Raw genomic sequence first — 18,358 nt, forward strand, 5'->3', positions numbered from 1 at the left:
TAGACGCACGACTTTTGCTGCTTCATACATGATTATTCCGCTTCTGGTTATTAAGTTATGAAGTAACGAAAAGCGTGCTTCACTGTAATTAATTAAGCAGCTAAATGCTTTCAACGAATTAAACGATTAGCACTCTTTGCATTTGTTATTTGCGAGTTTCACCTGACTGATTGCAGACTAATTGGGAATTCGGAGGAAAAAATTTGAGGTGAAAAATGGGCTTGAACTCATTTTAAAAAGCACACGTGTGCGCTCGAAGAACAATTTATCGAGTTATTTTAACTTGAGCCCTTTGGCGAGATTGGACGATTTCTTCCCGTAAAACCACTAAGCAAAGCCAAAGTTGCCAGTCAAGGATGTAACTTGGTGCGAGTCAAGAAGACGAAAGTCGGGGGAGAGAGAGAGAGAGAGAGAGACAGAGGGATCAATGACGCGCCGGTGTTTTGTGTGTACGCGCGCGGGCTGGCATGGCAACGCGGTCAATAGGCACGAGCCGATATACATCTACACACCTGGCGCCTTTCTCCCTTCCTCCTCGCGATTCTTGTGTACACTCACGTAACACGATTAACTGCTCGCTGCTGAGAAACACGATTTTCCAGTCATTTTTATTTTCGGAAGATAAGTCGATTTACATCCACGAATTACAGCTTCGTTCGACTTCATTCCTTGATCGATGAATGATGTTTGATGGATGTTTCTTTCACTGTTTATTGCCAGTGCTATTGGCGATTTCAGCTTAGCTTTTGGGTCGAATTTTGCAGCCAGAGGAATGAATCTGTCACTGACATTTTTTGACTACTTCTGTGGTATTCGCATAGAAACAAGTTTATACTGTAAATTATACAACTATACAAAATTCTTATGATATTAACTCTTTATAATATATAAATAAAATAATTTAGCTCGCTACTATTTATAATAATCTCCGACCGGATAAATTATAAGTTATTTTTGTTATAAATAGGATACAACAAAATAAATTATATTTGTTTTAATAAAATTCAAAAAACTAAAGGATATTGGCTGCAGAATATTTTCAGAAGGCTTTCTGCATAATTTAATGAATAGTTTCAATGGAGAGGTGAAAAAATAATAATTTTATACAATGAAACATTTTAAGTTTTATTCGAATTACGAAAAAATCTCATACATCGACGCAGATATAGAATACATCAGTTAGAGGGTACAAGCAAGTATTACAAAAGACTGCGTTTAGTATTAGAAGAGAAAAAAAGGTATAAAGAAATAATGTTATCAAGTGGGCTCAATCATCATGATCACCATCAATGCTCGCACACGCACACAATACCTTCATGTAATGGTAGTTCATCGCGCATTTTAGCCAAGCTGCGCGCGTTTTTCCCATAGCTCGCATTTTTTCTATGAGCATTATAGGACGCGGCATTACGTTAATATTTATCCGAAATGGATTGCCGCGGTATAAGAAAATAACCGTTCATTACGTTACGTTTTCTTCTTGCACAGTCAATCGCGATGAAAATATAACTCTTGCGCACACAAATGATGCAGCAGACACCTGTACCCTCCCCCATTTTCACTTTATTGTGTTTTCCCGTGGATGCCTTCACCTGTCAACTATTTACGAGGTGGCTTTTGGACGATATTTTACGATAGTCATACTCACGAGCAATTTCAGATTCAAAACTGTCGGAAAGTCGCGTTTATACTGCGCCCCGGCGACGTGAACGAGCTCCTGATCCGACAATCGATAATATGTATATCCTACTTCCCACGAGAGAGGAGATTCTTGCCAAAGTTGGTTATACGAAGGGCAACAAAGGGGAAATCGACATCTGCTCGCTTACTCACGGTGCCCTTAGCAATTTCGCTCTCCCGGCCTACATATGGAATGTGTGCATATATACGCATATTTCGGACTACTCTCGCGAGCGCGAACTAGCGGTAAAATTAGCACTCGAGCTACTCGGCTAACAAGTAGCTCTCTATAAGGCCGTTACGATCGTCAAGCTCCGTCGTCGTCGAACAGCCGAATAGTTGGACACACTAGCTTTATTTGGCCCGACTTGTCATTTTCTGTTCACGTGCATACGACGCTGTCAAATCGCTATAATATTCGTAATGGAAATTTATTTGTTTTTTTTTTTTTATTGAGAAAGAGAGAAAGACAGCGATGTTTCGTTAAACAATGCCTGCCGACTTGTACGAGTTGAAAGAAATCCCGAGAATCAAGCCTATCTTCGTTTATATTGAAAGTTCATCGACAGGAAATTAAGTTGTACCGTGAGAAATGGAATTCGGGTAAAACCAATGCAGATAAAGGGGTCGGCAACTCTACTCGTTAAATACCAAGCCAAAGTAGCTTTATTAAAAAACTTTTCTCGTTTGCGAACTAACTACTTATCCTTTTTTTTTCCTGTCACGGCTGAATTTTCAAGTACTTTCGATAAATCTCTCTGGAGCTTAGTCACCGCAAACAAAAAAAAAACAACAATAACGACGCATCCGTGAAGCGAAGAGAGTAAAACTAGTTTTACTTGTGGTGGTCGAAACCAAAGCAAAAATTTATTTATTTAGACCCTCGAAAGCCCTGCACACGACACGCATATAGATATAAAGCCAGAAAAAGATAATCACGCACAGGTAAAACAACCATAAGAAAAGAAAATTGGAACAGTAGAAGTTGGAGAACAGGGAACATACGCAGGTCGAGGACGCGCGGTTGACGGGGGAAACCAGCGAGTGATGGCATTGCAAGATCCACGATTAAACACACCACACATCTGTGAATTCTTCCAGTGCCAAGACCCGCCGGTCCCACTTCCGTTGCTACTGCTGCTACTGCTGCTGTTGCCACTGCTTTTCTTCACTGCGGTAGATTATGCCTCCCTCTTTCTTCGGAGAGGCTGTATCGATTTGTGACTTGCTTCTCCCCCCCCCCCCCCACGATTCCTACTTTTTGTTTTTACGATGAGTTGACCTTTGACTCATATGGCTTTATATGCATGTCTGCTATTTCATTACTGGGGTGACTCTTTTTTTTTCCTTTTTGAGGTGTGCCCGTTAATTGCCGCTGAATCACTTTCGCGTTAGTTCTTTTTTTAAATATATTTTTGTGATTTGGTGCGAGTTCATCGCGTGCTTTTCCTTCGTGTTAATTGAGTTGTTTTGGACACTCAGCTAATTAAATTGCATGCCGTTTGGATGTAAAACTTTTAGAAGGATAAAGATGATAGATGGTGTTTTTAATAGTAGTAATTTCTTAAGCAACAATTAAAAAAATTGAAATGAAATTATTAATAAGAAAGCATATTATGAAAATAACGACTTAAAAGAAAGCAAGCAGTATAGAATAAATTCTGCTGAACTCAATTGGTTGTACATAGGATCAATAAAGAACTGCGTCATTTTGAAAATAGAATCGTTATCGTGACGTCATAACTACTTATGGAACTTTGAACCCGACTGTTTTATGAAAAATTTTATTTGAATGTTCAGTTGAAACAAATAAAAATAACAAATGTTCAAAATAAGTTCTTGTTATTAATCCTTCAATGTTAACAGCAACAGAAAAAAAAACTTCAAGCACTCTCGAAACTTACTCTTCAAGATCAAAAAGGTGAAATAGAAAGTAAAAAACAAGAAAACAATAAAAAGAGACCAGTCACTCAACAGAACTCTTCACTTAAAAAATACTTGGTACATAAGAACGCACGTGGAAGAAAGAAGGGTAAGCGCGCTGGCGCGCGAGTCAGCCGCGACTGAGCGGCTCGCCGCGAACGCTCCCTTATTTTTCCGGCCTCCCCTCACACCGTCCTTGAGTCAGTGGTGCGCGCAGGGTTGGCGCCAACGGCGCATGAGCAGCGGACCTCCGGCTTTTCTCACCTTTCGATTTCCCACCTGGCTTTCCGTCGTATCGCTACCCGAGATCTACGATCGCGTGCCGGCCGGCACATGGCGCCCGCTGGTTCTCCACTTCTCTTTTTTTCTCGATCGTTCGCCCGCGCTCACTGCCATTTATGATAATCTACGGCTTAACGTGGAAAAAACAATCAGTACATGGATTGTTGAAAACTGTTATTCAGGGGTGGATTCTTCCGATATAAATAAAACAAATTCTTTCGCATTACGTAAAAATTAATCAAGTACAAAAAAAAGAAAGTTTAGCAACAAATCGAAACCCTGAATTCATAAAACTTTACGCATAACTAAATAACCACACGATAATAATGTCATTACCGCAATTCAACAGCCGCATTTGTAAGCGTGACCTTGCACAGCCGGAAAAGAAACGCATGCTCCCGAAAACGCCTTCGACAAAAGTTTTAAATAGTCGTATTGGCAATTGTAATATGCCAATAGATCATAGTATTTTTTTCTTATAAATTTTTTTCTTTACATATTAATTAAGCAATAAATCAGAATTACATATTAATATTACATATTTACAGAAAAATAAAACACGAAAAAATAAGTTTGCTTTTGTATTTTTATCGTCATATCAACTCGACGAGGTACCGAATCAAATTATAGTGTCATCCAACATCCGCTATCCGACAAGAAAAATAGGCACACAAATGCATAGCATATAGAATCATAATTGAACTTCAAAAATAGCAATAAAATAAATAATGTGAGAATATGGAAACGTTTCAGTTTTTCATTGCAAAGTATGTTGCAATACCTCATGCTGACGTAATAATCAAATGTATCCCGTGAAAAGAATAATAGCATATCGTGTAAAAAATAATTTCCTTAAGACAGCAAAGGAAAACGTTACCAAAACAGCAACTCAAGCGAAATGAAAATAAAAATAGCACATTTGAAAAAACACAAGGAGGCATACAGCGAGAAGAAACAACAAACCCAGTTAAGGCGGTCGAGCGCAGACGAAGAACTAAACTCGCCACTGCCACCTACCCTCCGTTTCCACCCTCTCTGACTATGTGTACGTAGAGCGAAAGCTCTCGGACATTCGCGCATCGCACTGGCGAATCCATAAATCGAAAGCTTGCTGTGCGCGCAGCGACGGCCGATAACAGACTGGCGCTGGCCTTTTATCGACGACGAGCTGCAACTAGCAGCCCCTTCCGCTCGACAGACGACTGCCTGCCTGGCTGACCACCTGTCCACCACCTGCAGGTGGCGTTCCACGTGCCTGCACTTTTAAAAGCCCCGGGCGCGTAACGACTTTTTCCCTAATTATTCCGGGGCTCTCTTGCTTGCTCTCTGTGTTTCAACGGATTCGCGGGCTGATTGATGGTGGGAATGCGTGGGGAGAATAAGAGCAAAAGGAAGAGAGCCGCGCGCGTGTGTGCCTATGTAATGCTTTTGTGTCCTCCGGAAATTGGAGTGACTTCCTCGTTTTTGCTTCGCTGCCAGCAGAGTTTCTTTGCCATGTTTTTTTTATTTTTTTTTTCTTTTACTTTCGCTTTTTCTCATTTTCTTCTGAATTCGTTCGTTCGGAAGTGCGTTAGTTGATTATGAACAGTTTGACCTTGTTTCGTTTCAGGATATTCGTAGAGTACATGTTTACTTTCAACTCAGTTTAATACTGATTTTTATTACCGAAGAGACGCTGTTTAAGACGACGTTGCGCGATCTTTTGTCAAATATCAAATTGTATAGTCGTTTTAATGAAAAAGTGGGGAAAATGCGGTTTTAATTACACGCCTGGATTTTTGTATAATTTGTAAAATAATTATAGCTTTAGCGACGTAATGCCATTATTTTCTCTTGATGTACAAATTGTGTTTTAGTACCAAACAGGAAATTAGCAAATTGGAGAGAAGACTAACAAGAATCGAAGAGAAATTTGAGCCTTTGACCTACACTCTGTAAATCTTACCTCAATAATGGGAGCTTAACATTTCTAAAACAAATTCAATGACTTTCTCAAAACACTTGGGAAATACTTCAAGTTTCGAGAGTTTCAAGGATCAGCTTTTTATATAGGATTCATAATTAAAGGTAAAATTAAGGTGTTATTAGTTATCACTTTTCTTCAAGGCTTTTTCTTCTTTTTAATGAATATTCATTGAACAATTTATCGCTACAGTTGCGATAATGTTTTGTATACAACAAAATAGCTTTGTCGCAACAAGTAAAACTACATAGACGCGTAAGTGGCATGTAAGTGCGATCTCGATCTGCGGTATCGATGTAGGACTAATAAGCTCTCGTTCAACGGGAAAAAAATGTCAAACCAAACCAGATTCCCATCTGTACTTGCGTCGAGATGAAGTCACGTCTATTACGCCATCGACAACAATCGCTTTGCGAAATAACATTTACTTGGCTACTTTGAAGAAGGGGGGGGGGGCAATTTTCGCGCAAAAAGCAAGAAGAAAAAGAAGTAACGAGCGGCCTCGCGTAGGTATTTTTACGTGGAATCTTTCGTAGAAAACACAGACATACTTAAAGTGTGGTAAATCATACGGCTTCGACGAAGCACGAAGCGAGTCCTTAACTAGCGCGTCCATCGCGCGAGTGCGACTGCTATCGCGTGGCTTCGGCAGATACAAAGCCTGCATCGACCGCCGCGCGCACTTGCGCATCAGATAGACTTTCTCTCTTTGCTGTGAACCTCTGCTGGTCTCCCAATCATTAAACTCTTGGACGCGGCCACCGAACGGTAGTCCAAACTCGACATTTTCCAGACACTGTAATGTCCCTATTGTGTGCAACCCTTCCGAAACGTCTTTTTTTCTCTTTTCGATATCAACTCGCCATACAGCAGCTTCTTTTTCTTCTTCTTCTTTTTGACAAATTGATGTGAAAGTCTATCGATTCACGTACATGGCTCTTTCAAAGTCTTGTTATTCGAATTCCTAATTGACTTTAAGTACCATTTGAATTGCAGATGATTATATCATCGTTGCTCACTGTACGTAATTATCTAAATTTTCTTGATACTGACGATGATATCACGAAACGACAATATTATTTCCATTACGACGTCAATAACACACAGATTCGAGTACGCTGTCTCAATACGCATTGTCAGGTACATGCTCGATCTCTCAAACTGTCAACTTATGCGGTCCATTTTTGTGTGGAGACGAAATGAGACAAAAACTACCACAATCACTTTGCGTCAAAAGGGACTTTACGCGAGTATTACGAAAGCGATGTGACAGAGTAAAGAAGAAGAAAAACGAAAAGGAAGAAACACTTAAAGAGCCATCAATTACAATAAATCCCACGCGCAACCTGCGATCACCTCTCTCGTAATACCTGTGCGCGTATAAAGCTCCGATATATATAAAAGGCGAATGTTCGCCTTCCACTCTCCATCACCTGTAAGCTAACGCGCGCCTCTCGTACTCTCGTTTTCGGTCAAGGTTCGGTCAACTTTTTCTCGCTCCACTTGGATTTGTGTATATACGTATCTCTTTGACTCGTTCGTAGCTCGCTCGCTCGCATTGGGGACGCTAGTGTAAGGCTTTAGTTTTAACTCGCGGACTAACGAGATTTCGCGGCTGTTGATCTCTCTCTCTCTCTCGGCGTGTTTGTCTAGCGGAGAATGCCGTTAACCCTACGTTACTACGCGAGAGCACGCTTGCTCGGCTATTTTAATTTAATGAGTTGCGATTTCGACCGGACCTGCTTGTCAATTTATACCTGCTCTTAATTTCAATAAAAATACTTATGTCGTACAGCAACTAATTGATGACCGATTTCAAAGCTACCGCTCATATACGATTGCAGCGAGAATCTCAGATAATAATTAGTTTTGTTGAGATTTTAGAAAGTCGATTCGCGTAATATTTATGCTGCAATGACTTCTTGTCTTGATCAGAAGTCGACATTCAAAGAATGGAAACTAAATGTTGGATGAACAATGCCTATACCGAATCAGAAAAGCATATATACAGAGTATATTTGCTTTAATAAGTCAAATCCACTGAAAGGATTAGTCTCTTGACCGTTACGTGTTCAAAGAGCTCTTCTCGGTTTTTAGTTTGCCTTCAAAAGTGAGAGTAACAAGTTATTACAACCGTTTTGTCTAATCAGGTCAACCGAAAAATAAAAAAATCCCACTGTGCACGCTCACGATTTGCATTCTTAATTACTTGTTTACTGTTAAAAAACTGGAGAAAAATGTTTATTAATATTGGCTGAATTTCTTTTACTTAAGCCAGCTAAAAAAATTTTTCGAGCCAATTTCGTAAACGCTTCGAGCAAACAGTCCTCGTCGCCGCACACCATTAAGGGAAGTGATTAATGACTTTGTCGTAACTTTCATTTGCGACGTAAAAAAAATAGTTAATTTTCACGAAGGTTATCTGAGTTATATAGCTAAAATAGAGTATGTCACTACTTTACTTCTCGTAATATTAACTAAATCGAATTATCGATGCACTTGATATGATTTACTTTGTATTCGATTATTCCTTTTTTCATTTCTGTATTATCATCAGATTTAAAAAAAAAATACTTTAAAATACGTAAATTATGAGATCACGTATGAAGCGTATCAAGAAAAAAAAATACAATTAGTATTTTTGAAAAATTGTTAATTTAAAGAAAAAAATCTTATGTGCTTATAAATTTCAAGATGACCTTACCATCAGATATATTTACTAACCATACCACTTATAAATATTCCAACTTTAAACATTGTTTAGCAAAAATTGTTAAACGGTAACACGATAAAAAAAGAAGCAATAACGATGGTTGAAATTGGCGGCTTAATTAAAAGAAATGATTACGATAGGAAGTAAGCCCGGCGATAAGTACGAACGTAAACTGTCAGAGCAACGCAGCACGTCATTTTCATAAAAAAGTTTAATATTTCTCGCAATCGCTCCAACATAAAAGTACCAACAATTCGCAGCATCATTAAAAATGGAAACTGGTCTTTAAAAACAACTTCTACCGTTAGAGTGGTAATAATGATCTTGAATAAAACAAAAAATATAAAGGCAGGTTATATCATAGGTAAAGCAGCAAGGATCATTAAGCTTACCTTGATTCTCGCTGGCGCCCACGCAACGTCGACTCTCACTCTCTGTGCTCCTCTCGCGGCAGGCAAAGCTTCCTTGAGTCCAATTATCGTTTCCGCGACTCGTGGCCGCGGCGATCATAATCCATCTTAGGCTGCAGGACTGCTGCTGCGGCACTACGACTACACTTCCTCGTCGCGCATCTCCACGGCGCGTAGTTGTTCTTGATTGACGCTGCTTTTATATATCGCGACACTCGATTGTTCTTCTCGTTCTTTGCCTCGCGCGCACCACTTGTTTACAGTTACGAATTGAAGAAAAAGAAACGAAGACGTTTTATCGCTCGCGCAAAAGCGACTGACTCGAAGGCGAGCGATTATAATACGATTATTATTATAAAAGTAAGCGGATGTTGCATCGCTAAGGGGAGAACTAGCCGCAGCAAAGCGTTACAGTTCGAGGCGTCCGCGCTTATGAAATCGACTCCTCGCGCGCGCGCGCGAACAAGAAGAGGAAAAACAAACTCGCACTCGAGGCAGTGGCGCACACTGAGACAGTATAACTATCACTGATACGCGGGATATGCAGAGCTGCGGGCGGGACCAATGCCACAGTGTCAAAAATGAAGGAGCCGTAAACCTCGATGCAGGAGGGTGTATATCGGTTCGCGCTCGCGCAGCGCAACAAGTGCCGGCTACGCGCACTCGCGGCTCAACACTGCGCACAGCGGAGAGCTGACAATTCGCTGGTTTTGCACTCTCGGTGCCCGTCCAGATCGCGCGAGCGAGCACTCGGGCTCACGTGCTCTCCTCTCGTTTTCCGCCTGGCTGCAATAACGAGCTGAACTGGGCGCGCGGAGCGCATTAACGAGCAAAAATCGGCAAAGCAAAGCGAGTCGGCTGGCGTGTATGGTCGAGGCGCGCGCGCGCGGCCGCTCTCGAGCAACAACTGGCCCGCTGCCGCGTGGTGCTGCACGACAGCCCGCTCCGCTGCACTCGCACGAAGCCGGCTCTGCGAGCGCGAGAGAGGGAACGACCGTACGTTCTACGCCAGGAGGAGGAACGCGAGGAAAGCTGTAGGTGACCACCTTGCGCGAGCGCGCCCGAGCGGGCCGTGCACCGAGATGATGCGCCGCTTTGGAAGCTTCGAGTGTGTACGTTCGAAGCCGACTGGAAACGAGGGGAGCTCGCGCAGAGGAAGACAGAGAGGTAGACCGGAAGCAAGATATGCGTGGCCTACGAACGCGAACAGTCAAGGACGGAGTGTCGCTCGAAAACAAAGGTTTATCCGGTTTGTTCGAAATTCGATGCTACACGGTTGCTTTCGGTGCTTTTCGTTATCTCTACACCGCGCGTCGCTCGGAATTTTAATCTGGTTTTTCCCTCGTACACAATGATAAATTATTTTATATTTATCTATAAATTAAGTAGCACACTTACAAGAGTCTAAGTGGTTCTTTGAGTTTTAAGAATATTTCAGACACTCGACCGCTGAATCATTTGCTAATGTAGTAAGTTTATCTAAGTTGTTGTTATACATACAATTGGAGCGCAAACAGATTATTTATTTATCAACGAGATATAGAGCTGCTAAACGAATCGCTATAAATGTCAGGCAACTATATATATACCAAATTATTTCCATTTGACAAAATAGCATCTTGCTACCACTGTATAAAAAGAAAACTTTCGAGTAATAAATATGGTTGTCGCTTACGTAAATGTGCGTGCGAGTCATTTTCATTTTTAGATGACAGAATGTTTTTTTCTAACGTACCGATAACCTGAAGAAATCGAATCTTTTACAGCAGACCGGAATGAAAGGAGCATGTGCCCCATTCTATAGCAAATGCAAAAACAATGTGCAACCCATTATATTTTTATAGGTGTTTTCTCGGTGAATGCTCAAAAAGTTTATTGTTTATGTTTTCCTTGAAAGTACCTAATAATTATATATGCTGCACATTGTTTCGAATTTAGTTTGCTACAGTCCTTCAGACACGCACTTCCTCGGAAACAGGATGTGCCCTTCTTGGATCAAAAGGGCACATTCCTCATTGGGTTTAAAATACACGTGACTTTTTTTAATAGCAGGACGTACCGTAAATATACACTTATAAATTTATAGGTCCAACAAAAATTATCTATCGATGAAGCAATAACGATAAAATAATATTATTTTTGAAATATTTCAATAAAATATAAAAACGTAAATCTATCATGCATCAACAACTACGCAGCTTTTATGTTGCTAAATGAATCATAAAATTCTAGACAATAACATTTAATACGAGCACGATGGAAAAACAACGTATAAGAAGTACAGTATAATCAGCGAACAGTAAAGGGAAAAGGCGAAAACGCTCGGTCTTGCCGACACGCGTGCAGTATAAGGACTATAAGGTAGACGTACCTATATGTCGAGTGTAGAGAGCGAATGAAGTGGGTGAAGGCGTGATGGCTCAGGTGTCGACTTCTTAATTGGCCTCGCGCACTCGCGTAATTGGATTCTTAATTGTCTGATAGATTTACACTCAGATTGCCGACTTGGTTGCACGTCTATATATATGTATGTATATATTTATTATCCAGTTAGACGAGCGCGGGACAAATTGTTCGATGGATTTGTAACGCCTGCTGCAGATTGATGTGAACGGCCTACGGCTGCAGTTTATTTGTATTTTGATTAGCCGTCTCGTCGACATACCGAGCGATTACTGCTTACTGTTAGATTTTTTTTTTCTTTTACAACGTTTCCGTGTAGACGAGGATGCGTCGGTGCATTGAGGAGACTGTGACTTGGCACAAACGTCAGACTGATTGCTTTATAAAAAAAAACAATAGAGAGCGTGAGGAAGAATGAAGATTGCTTAATTATCGTAGAGATACAGATTGAAAAAGATGCTGATATTTGTAGAGCATCGAGTTTGAAAATAAACATTTTATTGATTTGTATTTGTTTGTTACTGATACAATCTATATAAGCTAAATGCTTTATTGTTTTTCCCCATTTTCGTATACATACCGATTCTTCATGATTTCATTCTATACTGATTTTTAAATTTTGTTTGTGTTCATTCAACATAATACGTATTTACTGAATATGAAAACAAAATACTATTTCTTCTAATCGTATAAAAATCGTTCATGTAAAAAAGAGCAAGAAATTTCGAATGTTTGTATAATTTGAAATAGTTCTATTATATATCTAGAAGATTGACATTTATATTTCAATAGCAAAATTCAATTTATTAATACTTAATATAAATAATAATCTGGAAAAATGAAAATATGCCACTAATAAGTCATTTTTTGACAATAAGAAATAGATTTTCAAATTACGCTGGAATATTTTACACAAATCGATAATTGATTACCATCTGTAAAAATAACAGTGTCGTCTTAAAATTTGATTAGAAGAAAGAAAAAGTTAATAGAATAAAATGAAGGATGTTACATCTTTATTTTTTTACATTGTAAAGTGAGAGGTATGATAGAAACCAAAACTAATTATCAGAATATTAAATTTGAAAAATGTTCGCAAGTGTTTTCAACTGGTAACAAAAGAACATACGATGTTAAAATATATTACGAATACTAATATAATACTGATGCCGTAGAAAATCACTGCAATTGAGTACGTTTCTTATTGCGTAATACAAATAATGTAAGAATTAATTTTAAAAAATGAAGTATTATCTCATATTACTTCTTTCTACACAAAAGTAATTGGCACACAGTATTCTACACAGCATAATCGTAAATTTGATCATGTTTTAATAAGGGCTGATCTTTCCAAACATATAATTTTTTCAAACATTTATTTATATTTGGAAAATTTTTTATGTAATAGAATACTTTGAGCCAGTTATTTTCAAATTGAATTTTCGGTAAAAATTTTATATATTCAATCTTATCTTATTTTCTAATAAATACTATTTTCTGTTTTTGTACAATTAAAAAAGTATTATGTTGAATAAATACAGTTTAATAAAAAAAAAAGCTCAATCTTTATAAAAAAAAATTATATTTGAAAATTTAATATGATTGACAATACCTAAATGCTTTGTAAACTTTATTTCGTAATCGATTAAGTGCGTATCAAATTGACAAGAACGTCAAACTCGATTGCAAATTCGAAAAAAGACACGTGTCTGTAGATGGCAAACCAATCGAGCAATTTAACCATCACTCGCGTTTATTTCATCATACACGCGCGGCATTTTCGTGTTAGAGAAAATTCGCATCATCACTTTTTGCGAAAGATGAAGCAAAGGTGTGTAATGACGTTTAATAAGTAATGCCTGTCTCGACAGGCCTTGCTCGAATCTCAATGATTTTAGATCTCTCAAAAACGCACAGCACGAGCGAAGCTAAATTCTCCTCGAGTTTGCCTTGCGAATCTTGTTATTATAAAGGACTTTGTGCAACAGGTGCTCATTCAAAGAAAACTGAATGCAGTCTGTTTTTCACATCGCGATTCCGTACATCGACGTGCAGCTTAGAACCGGGCCTTTCCACTTTAGGAAGATAACTTTGGCAATGCTTTCGAGAAAGTATTTGAAACCTACGAATGCTATATTTCGTGGAGAAATCACTCAATCATTTGACTTTTAACTTACATTGATTTTGTTTCTTTTGTATAACTAATTCAGAATCATTTATTTTTAATGTTAGCTAACCCGATTGCAAACGTGACATTGAAAATATAAAATTTAATTCATCTATTTAATAAGAATATATGCATTAATTATGGTATGTTTGATTTTTGATGAAAATTAACATGCTTAATTAACTAAGCCTTAACTGATCTCGATTTTGAAAAAATATTTATATACATTTTTGTGTTGACTTCTAACAATTATAGGTATTGATACTATTCAAGTATTATTTGCAATTCACAATGTTTTATAAGAAGTATAAGTAACCTTAATATAATATTTGTTATTAGTTACACTAATAATTAGATAACTTTTGGAGTTCAATCAAAAATGTCTCGAAATTAGAATTAATAGAACGTGACATAGTAATTTTTTCAAAGATTTTCGCAAATAAAATAGATTGTACAATGCTTATATAATTTAAAAAAGTGATGCAATATCGTAATAATAGTAATAAAATTTAGATTACTTCAGCTAATAATTAATTCAAAGTGGTTATTATTTTAGGATCTATTTAAATTTTTATTTTAAAAATACATCTTCTGATGTGAAATACTGGTGTAATTCAGACTAGTGTACAGGATACTAAATCCTCTACTGGATTATAAATTTTGTAAGGTCAAATGTATTTATGACACTGGAAGTAAATGAACAAATAGGAAACTGATGTATGACACAGATTCCTTCTTTATCGACTTTTAACTAGGAAGAATTCTATAGTACTAAGGTTCAGCTTTAAGTGGCAAGTTATCAACATTTACTAAATTATCATTCATTTCATAACTCATATCGTAAATTCTAATAAATAAATGCACAAAATAAAAATAAATATTTGTATTCTCTTCTTACAAAATTTGAACTTATAAAATAATTAATGCATAAAGAAAGCTGTTTTCAATACTACAGTAAATTAATAAAGGATAAAATGAGACTTACGTTGTTTAAATGATTGAGTTAGTTATTATTTTTATCTGTATATATACTTTAAACTTAAAATGAAATTTTGCTTTAATTTATTGCTGATATAATATAACAGATGGTACACTAAAATAAACTGTTTAGGCATTTCAACACAAATATTAATATTTTATTTTCTTTGATAAATTATCTCACAGGTGAAACAATGCATTATAATATGTATATATATATTATCCGCTTAGAATAATTACCACGTGTAACATAGTCGACGATTTCAACAGGCTTTCATCATATATTATTGTACGTTTACATTTACAATTAGATATTATGAACAACAATGACATAAACATTCACCATCGAGTCACAAGATAGTAAAGAAGTGTTAGTGGAAATCAATGTTGGTTCAATTTCAAATAAATTGAAATATATGTTTTGTATGAGAAAATTAATTTATGACACTATTGTTTAAATAAATTAGAGATAAAATATTTTGAAAACTTTAATACTTTTCGATCTCTTGAGGTATTTTATCTTAAACAATATTCAAAACAATTGTAGCTAGTTCCAACAATCGTAAGAGATAAAGTTTTACATTGTGAAAAGTGGATTTTGAAATACTAAGACCACATTTGTTTAGGAAAAAGTCTCTTACATATACGTCGAATCACTCATGCCAAACGATCCAAATCCTTTTGAAATCATTGTTCTTACAATTCGATTCGCATCTTCCATTTTTATACGTCAACGTGAATTCATGGATGAGGATCAGCTTAACAACGTCTATCCGTGCGTAATTCCGGGCAGTGATCGACGTTTCGGAAAACCATCGAGAAAATCTGACAAAACTTACTTTTCGTTCTTTCCTATAAATTTTTACCATGGAATGTTTTCTTACATTTACTTTGTACCAGGCTTGTTAGAGATTCTAATCCCTCATATATATGCATTTTATTATTTTACTCATATCAACTCCATTTTTTTGACACTCTATAATGACATAATTTTATACGATAATTTCTAAATGACAATTATGATTATATGTACTTGTTTTTCTTTCTACGAAGAAATATATATCTATATTCGTTTAAACATTCATTTACACGTAGCGCAATACTGATTTTTCTTTTTTTTTTTGCATTCTATCCTTTTCTGCATTATTGACTATGCCTTGGCGCATTGCGTCTCTTCAGACGACTTTTTGTAACATTATACACTCTTGTTTATACTTTTTCCCATGCACATCGGTCATTTAATCGAAAAATATTTTGTCTATGTATATATATTCTGTGATTTCAAGATTATAATTACGTTTCTTAAATTTCTTTGTCTTTTTCATGAATACTAAAATATGTATTTTTCATTAGCTTCTTGAATTTGGTATTGGTACGGTTTCTTTATTTTTATCGTTTTGTAGATCAAAACATAATTTGTAGATATTTCGAGATAGTTTCTTCATATTGCGAAGATATGTAATACGGTGAATTGTAATTGTTTGACTGAATAAATAAATTTTAAATGTCATATCCAGTGTGCGAATTGGAATATTATAATTTACAATGGATTCATCAATTTTACAACAATAGAATAAAAACATTAATACGTTAAATAATTACAATAGCTATTGCTTTTTCACATAAACATTAAAAAGACAAGGACGTCATATTGAAAAGTCAATTGATCTTTTTTTAGCTTTTGCAAATGTTCCAAATCCAAACTAGAAGTGCAAATCGAGTAGGAAAGAGATTGTAACGGGGTTACAATAAAGTCACTCACATAATAATAAGACGTAACGGTTAGATGGAGAAAAAGGAAAGCATAATAAAGCTGAAATAAAGATCGAATGACAAAGAGACGCAACAATCGTGTAAAAAGCAGAGCAAAAGTAGCAGCATCGTTAGCAATTAATTGATATAGCAGCCCGTCCACGCTTTCGGCGCAAAACGGCCATCTCCGTATGTCCATTAATTTGTTTGTTCTATTTCTTTCTTCGTTGGCCTGTGTGTGCTTGTTATTTTATTATTATTTTTTGTTTATGTTACGGTTATACAATCGTTTATTTCTTCTCTATGGCGCTTCTCAAAGCCGTCGTCGCCTGCGTCGCTGTTGAGCGGTCGGAACGAATAAACTTCGCCTGTGCATACGCTGGTCTCTAACATAGATGCGCTCGTTTAGTAGGATGTTTTACCGAATATATAGTTGCCGGGCGTGCTCGGATCGTCCGACGTGAAAAACTCTTGCCAGAGCTTCTCGAACTTATCACGAGTTACCTCGCTTCCCTGAAAAGTAACAAAATATGTTAACATATAGTTTCAAATGCTCGGGGATTTTTCCATAAAAACATTTTCATTTCACAAAATTGAACACATTTAATATTTACTGCAGCATTCAATATATCATTATGTAGCTTGTTAAACAAAATTTAGTACTTTTAAATTTTTTAACTGAAGAAAAACGTAAAATAGTTTTAATGAATAGAGTTGTTACTTATGATGATGATGATCTTTATGATCTTCTAGATGTTTTTACTATAGAATTTGAGAGTAGTTGAAAACGTATTCTCAAGATTCTTTCCGGATTATTTCGTCTAATAGCAATTTTGATAAAGTTAGAATACTTATAATAGAAAACTTCTGCAGAGAAATATTGTAGAAACATTATCTTTCTGTTATTATTCATGAAATGGCAGATCTACCAATGGTATCCGAATCACTCTTATTAGTATTAAAAATGTCAAGCTTTTCTATGTTTTACATTAGTAAATTGCATAATTTTTCGAGATTCAATTTGTAAATGTGCAAGTAAAATTGAGAAAGCATCAAGTTCAGTTCATTATCTCGAGAAACAGAACTGATTGCAAAATCACATCTGTATTGTTAACAACTGAACTTGTGAGAACTATTTGCAAGTATCGCTTGATCTTTAGAGGCAAATAGTCCAGTACACAAAGGTGCTAATCGAAAACGGAGAGAAACTTACGACTTGAAGCTTCTTGAAGGCCTCTCGCGACTCGGTCTCGTTGACGCCGTAACTTATGCACACTTGACTGAACTCCGTTTCATCGATTGAGCCGTCACCTGCAAGCAACCAGCGATCGCCGTCATTTAAACATCTCAATTATTGATCTTTTTCAGGATGAAAATATCGCACATTACGTCTCGCGTTATGCTAAATTCGTTAACTCAGGCTTATCAAACATGCACGGCTTGAATATTCCATATGTCAAGGGGAACTCGTATGACTTTCGATCAAAATATCATGTTATTTCGTCCTTCATAGCGTTCGGAAAAGCGAAAATCTTAGTTACTTGCAGCTTTTAGATGCTACTCTTCCAAATGAACGGATATCAATCATTCAGTGATAAACCATTTTTCGCTTCTGCAAATATCTAATATTATAGGTTCACCGTGTATATAATATTAAATAGAACATAATATTCATTTGTATATGGAATTTCAGACTGCACGTTCAATAATATTCTTTAGTATAATATGTACGGTGTGGCTCACTAAATAGAATCACGATATGAACTTGATAATTTATTAATGTTCCGAACAGTTTATACATGATCTATCGCTTTATTTCAGTATCATCAAATTAAATTAAGTATCCTATTTTATACTATAAAGGTATCAACAGTAACATTTCCGTAACATTTAATTTTATTGGCCATACAAAAAAGTAGGCCGCAAATTTATCAAAAAAAAATTATTTCTACCAAATAATTTAATCTTTAATCTTAAATTAAATAATGTATTTTTATAGTTAGCTATCCGATCTCCATTATATCAGTATTAAATATTTAAATTCCAATAAAAACATTATTATTTGAAAAATTTGACTTTGGTAAAAG

The 18,358-nt window shown here is 36.5% G+C and overlaps 2 protein-coding genes across 3 annotated transcripts in view; both read right to left on the reverse strand.

Annotated features, from left to right (window-relative positions):
• Window positions 1–9,042, reverse strand: part of LOC131671575 (uncharacterized) — a 50,195-nt gene extending 41,153 nt beyond the window's left edge. Inside the window, exon 1 of the mRNA XM_058948083.1 lies at window positions 8,954–9,042. The gene's annotated coding sequence lies outside the window, so the exon portion shown is untranslated. The remainder of the gene's footprint in view (window positions 1–8,953) is intronic.
• Window positions 9,043–14,655: 5,613 nt separating this feature from the next.
• LOC131671604 (calexcitin-2) overlaps window positions 14,656–18,358 on the reverse strand; it is a 44,328-nt gene continuing 40,625 nt past the window's right edge. For both annotated transcript variants that reach the window (XM_058948151.1, XM_058948152.1), the window contains exons 6-7: window positions 17,485–17,582; window positions 14,656–16,784 (exon numbers count right to left, since the gene is read on the reverse strand). In XM_058948151.1, coding sequence (XP_058804134.1) covers window positions 16,677–16,784; window positions 17,485–17,582 — 206 coding nt within the window. In that variant the 3' untranslated portion in view covers window positions 14,656–16,676. The remainder of the gene's footprint in view (window positions 16,785–17,484; window positions 17,583–18,358) is intronic.

This window comes from Phymastichus coffea, unplaced genomic scaffold, assembly GCF_024137745.1.
Source record: "Phymastichus coffea isolate CEN01 unplaced genomic scaffold, Cenicafe_Pcof_1.1 PCOF00129, whole genome shotgun sequence".
NCBI lineage: Eukaryota > Metazoa > Arthropoda > Insecta > Hymenoptera > Eulophidae > Phymastichus > Phymastichus coffea.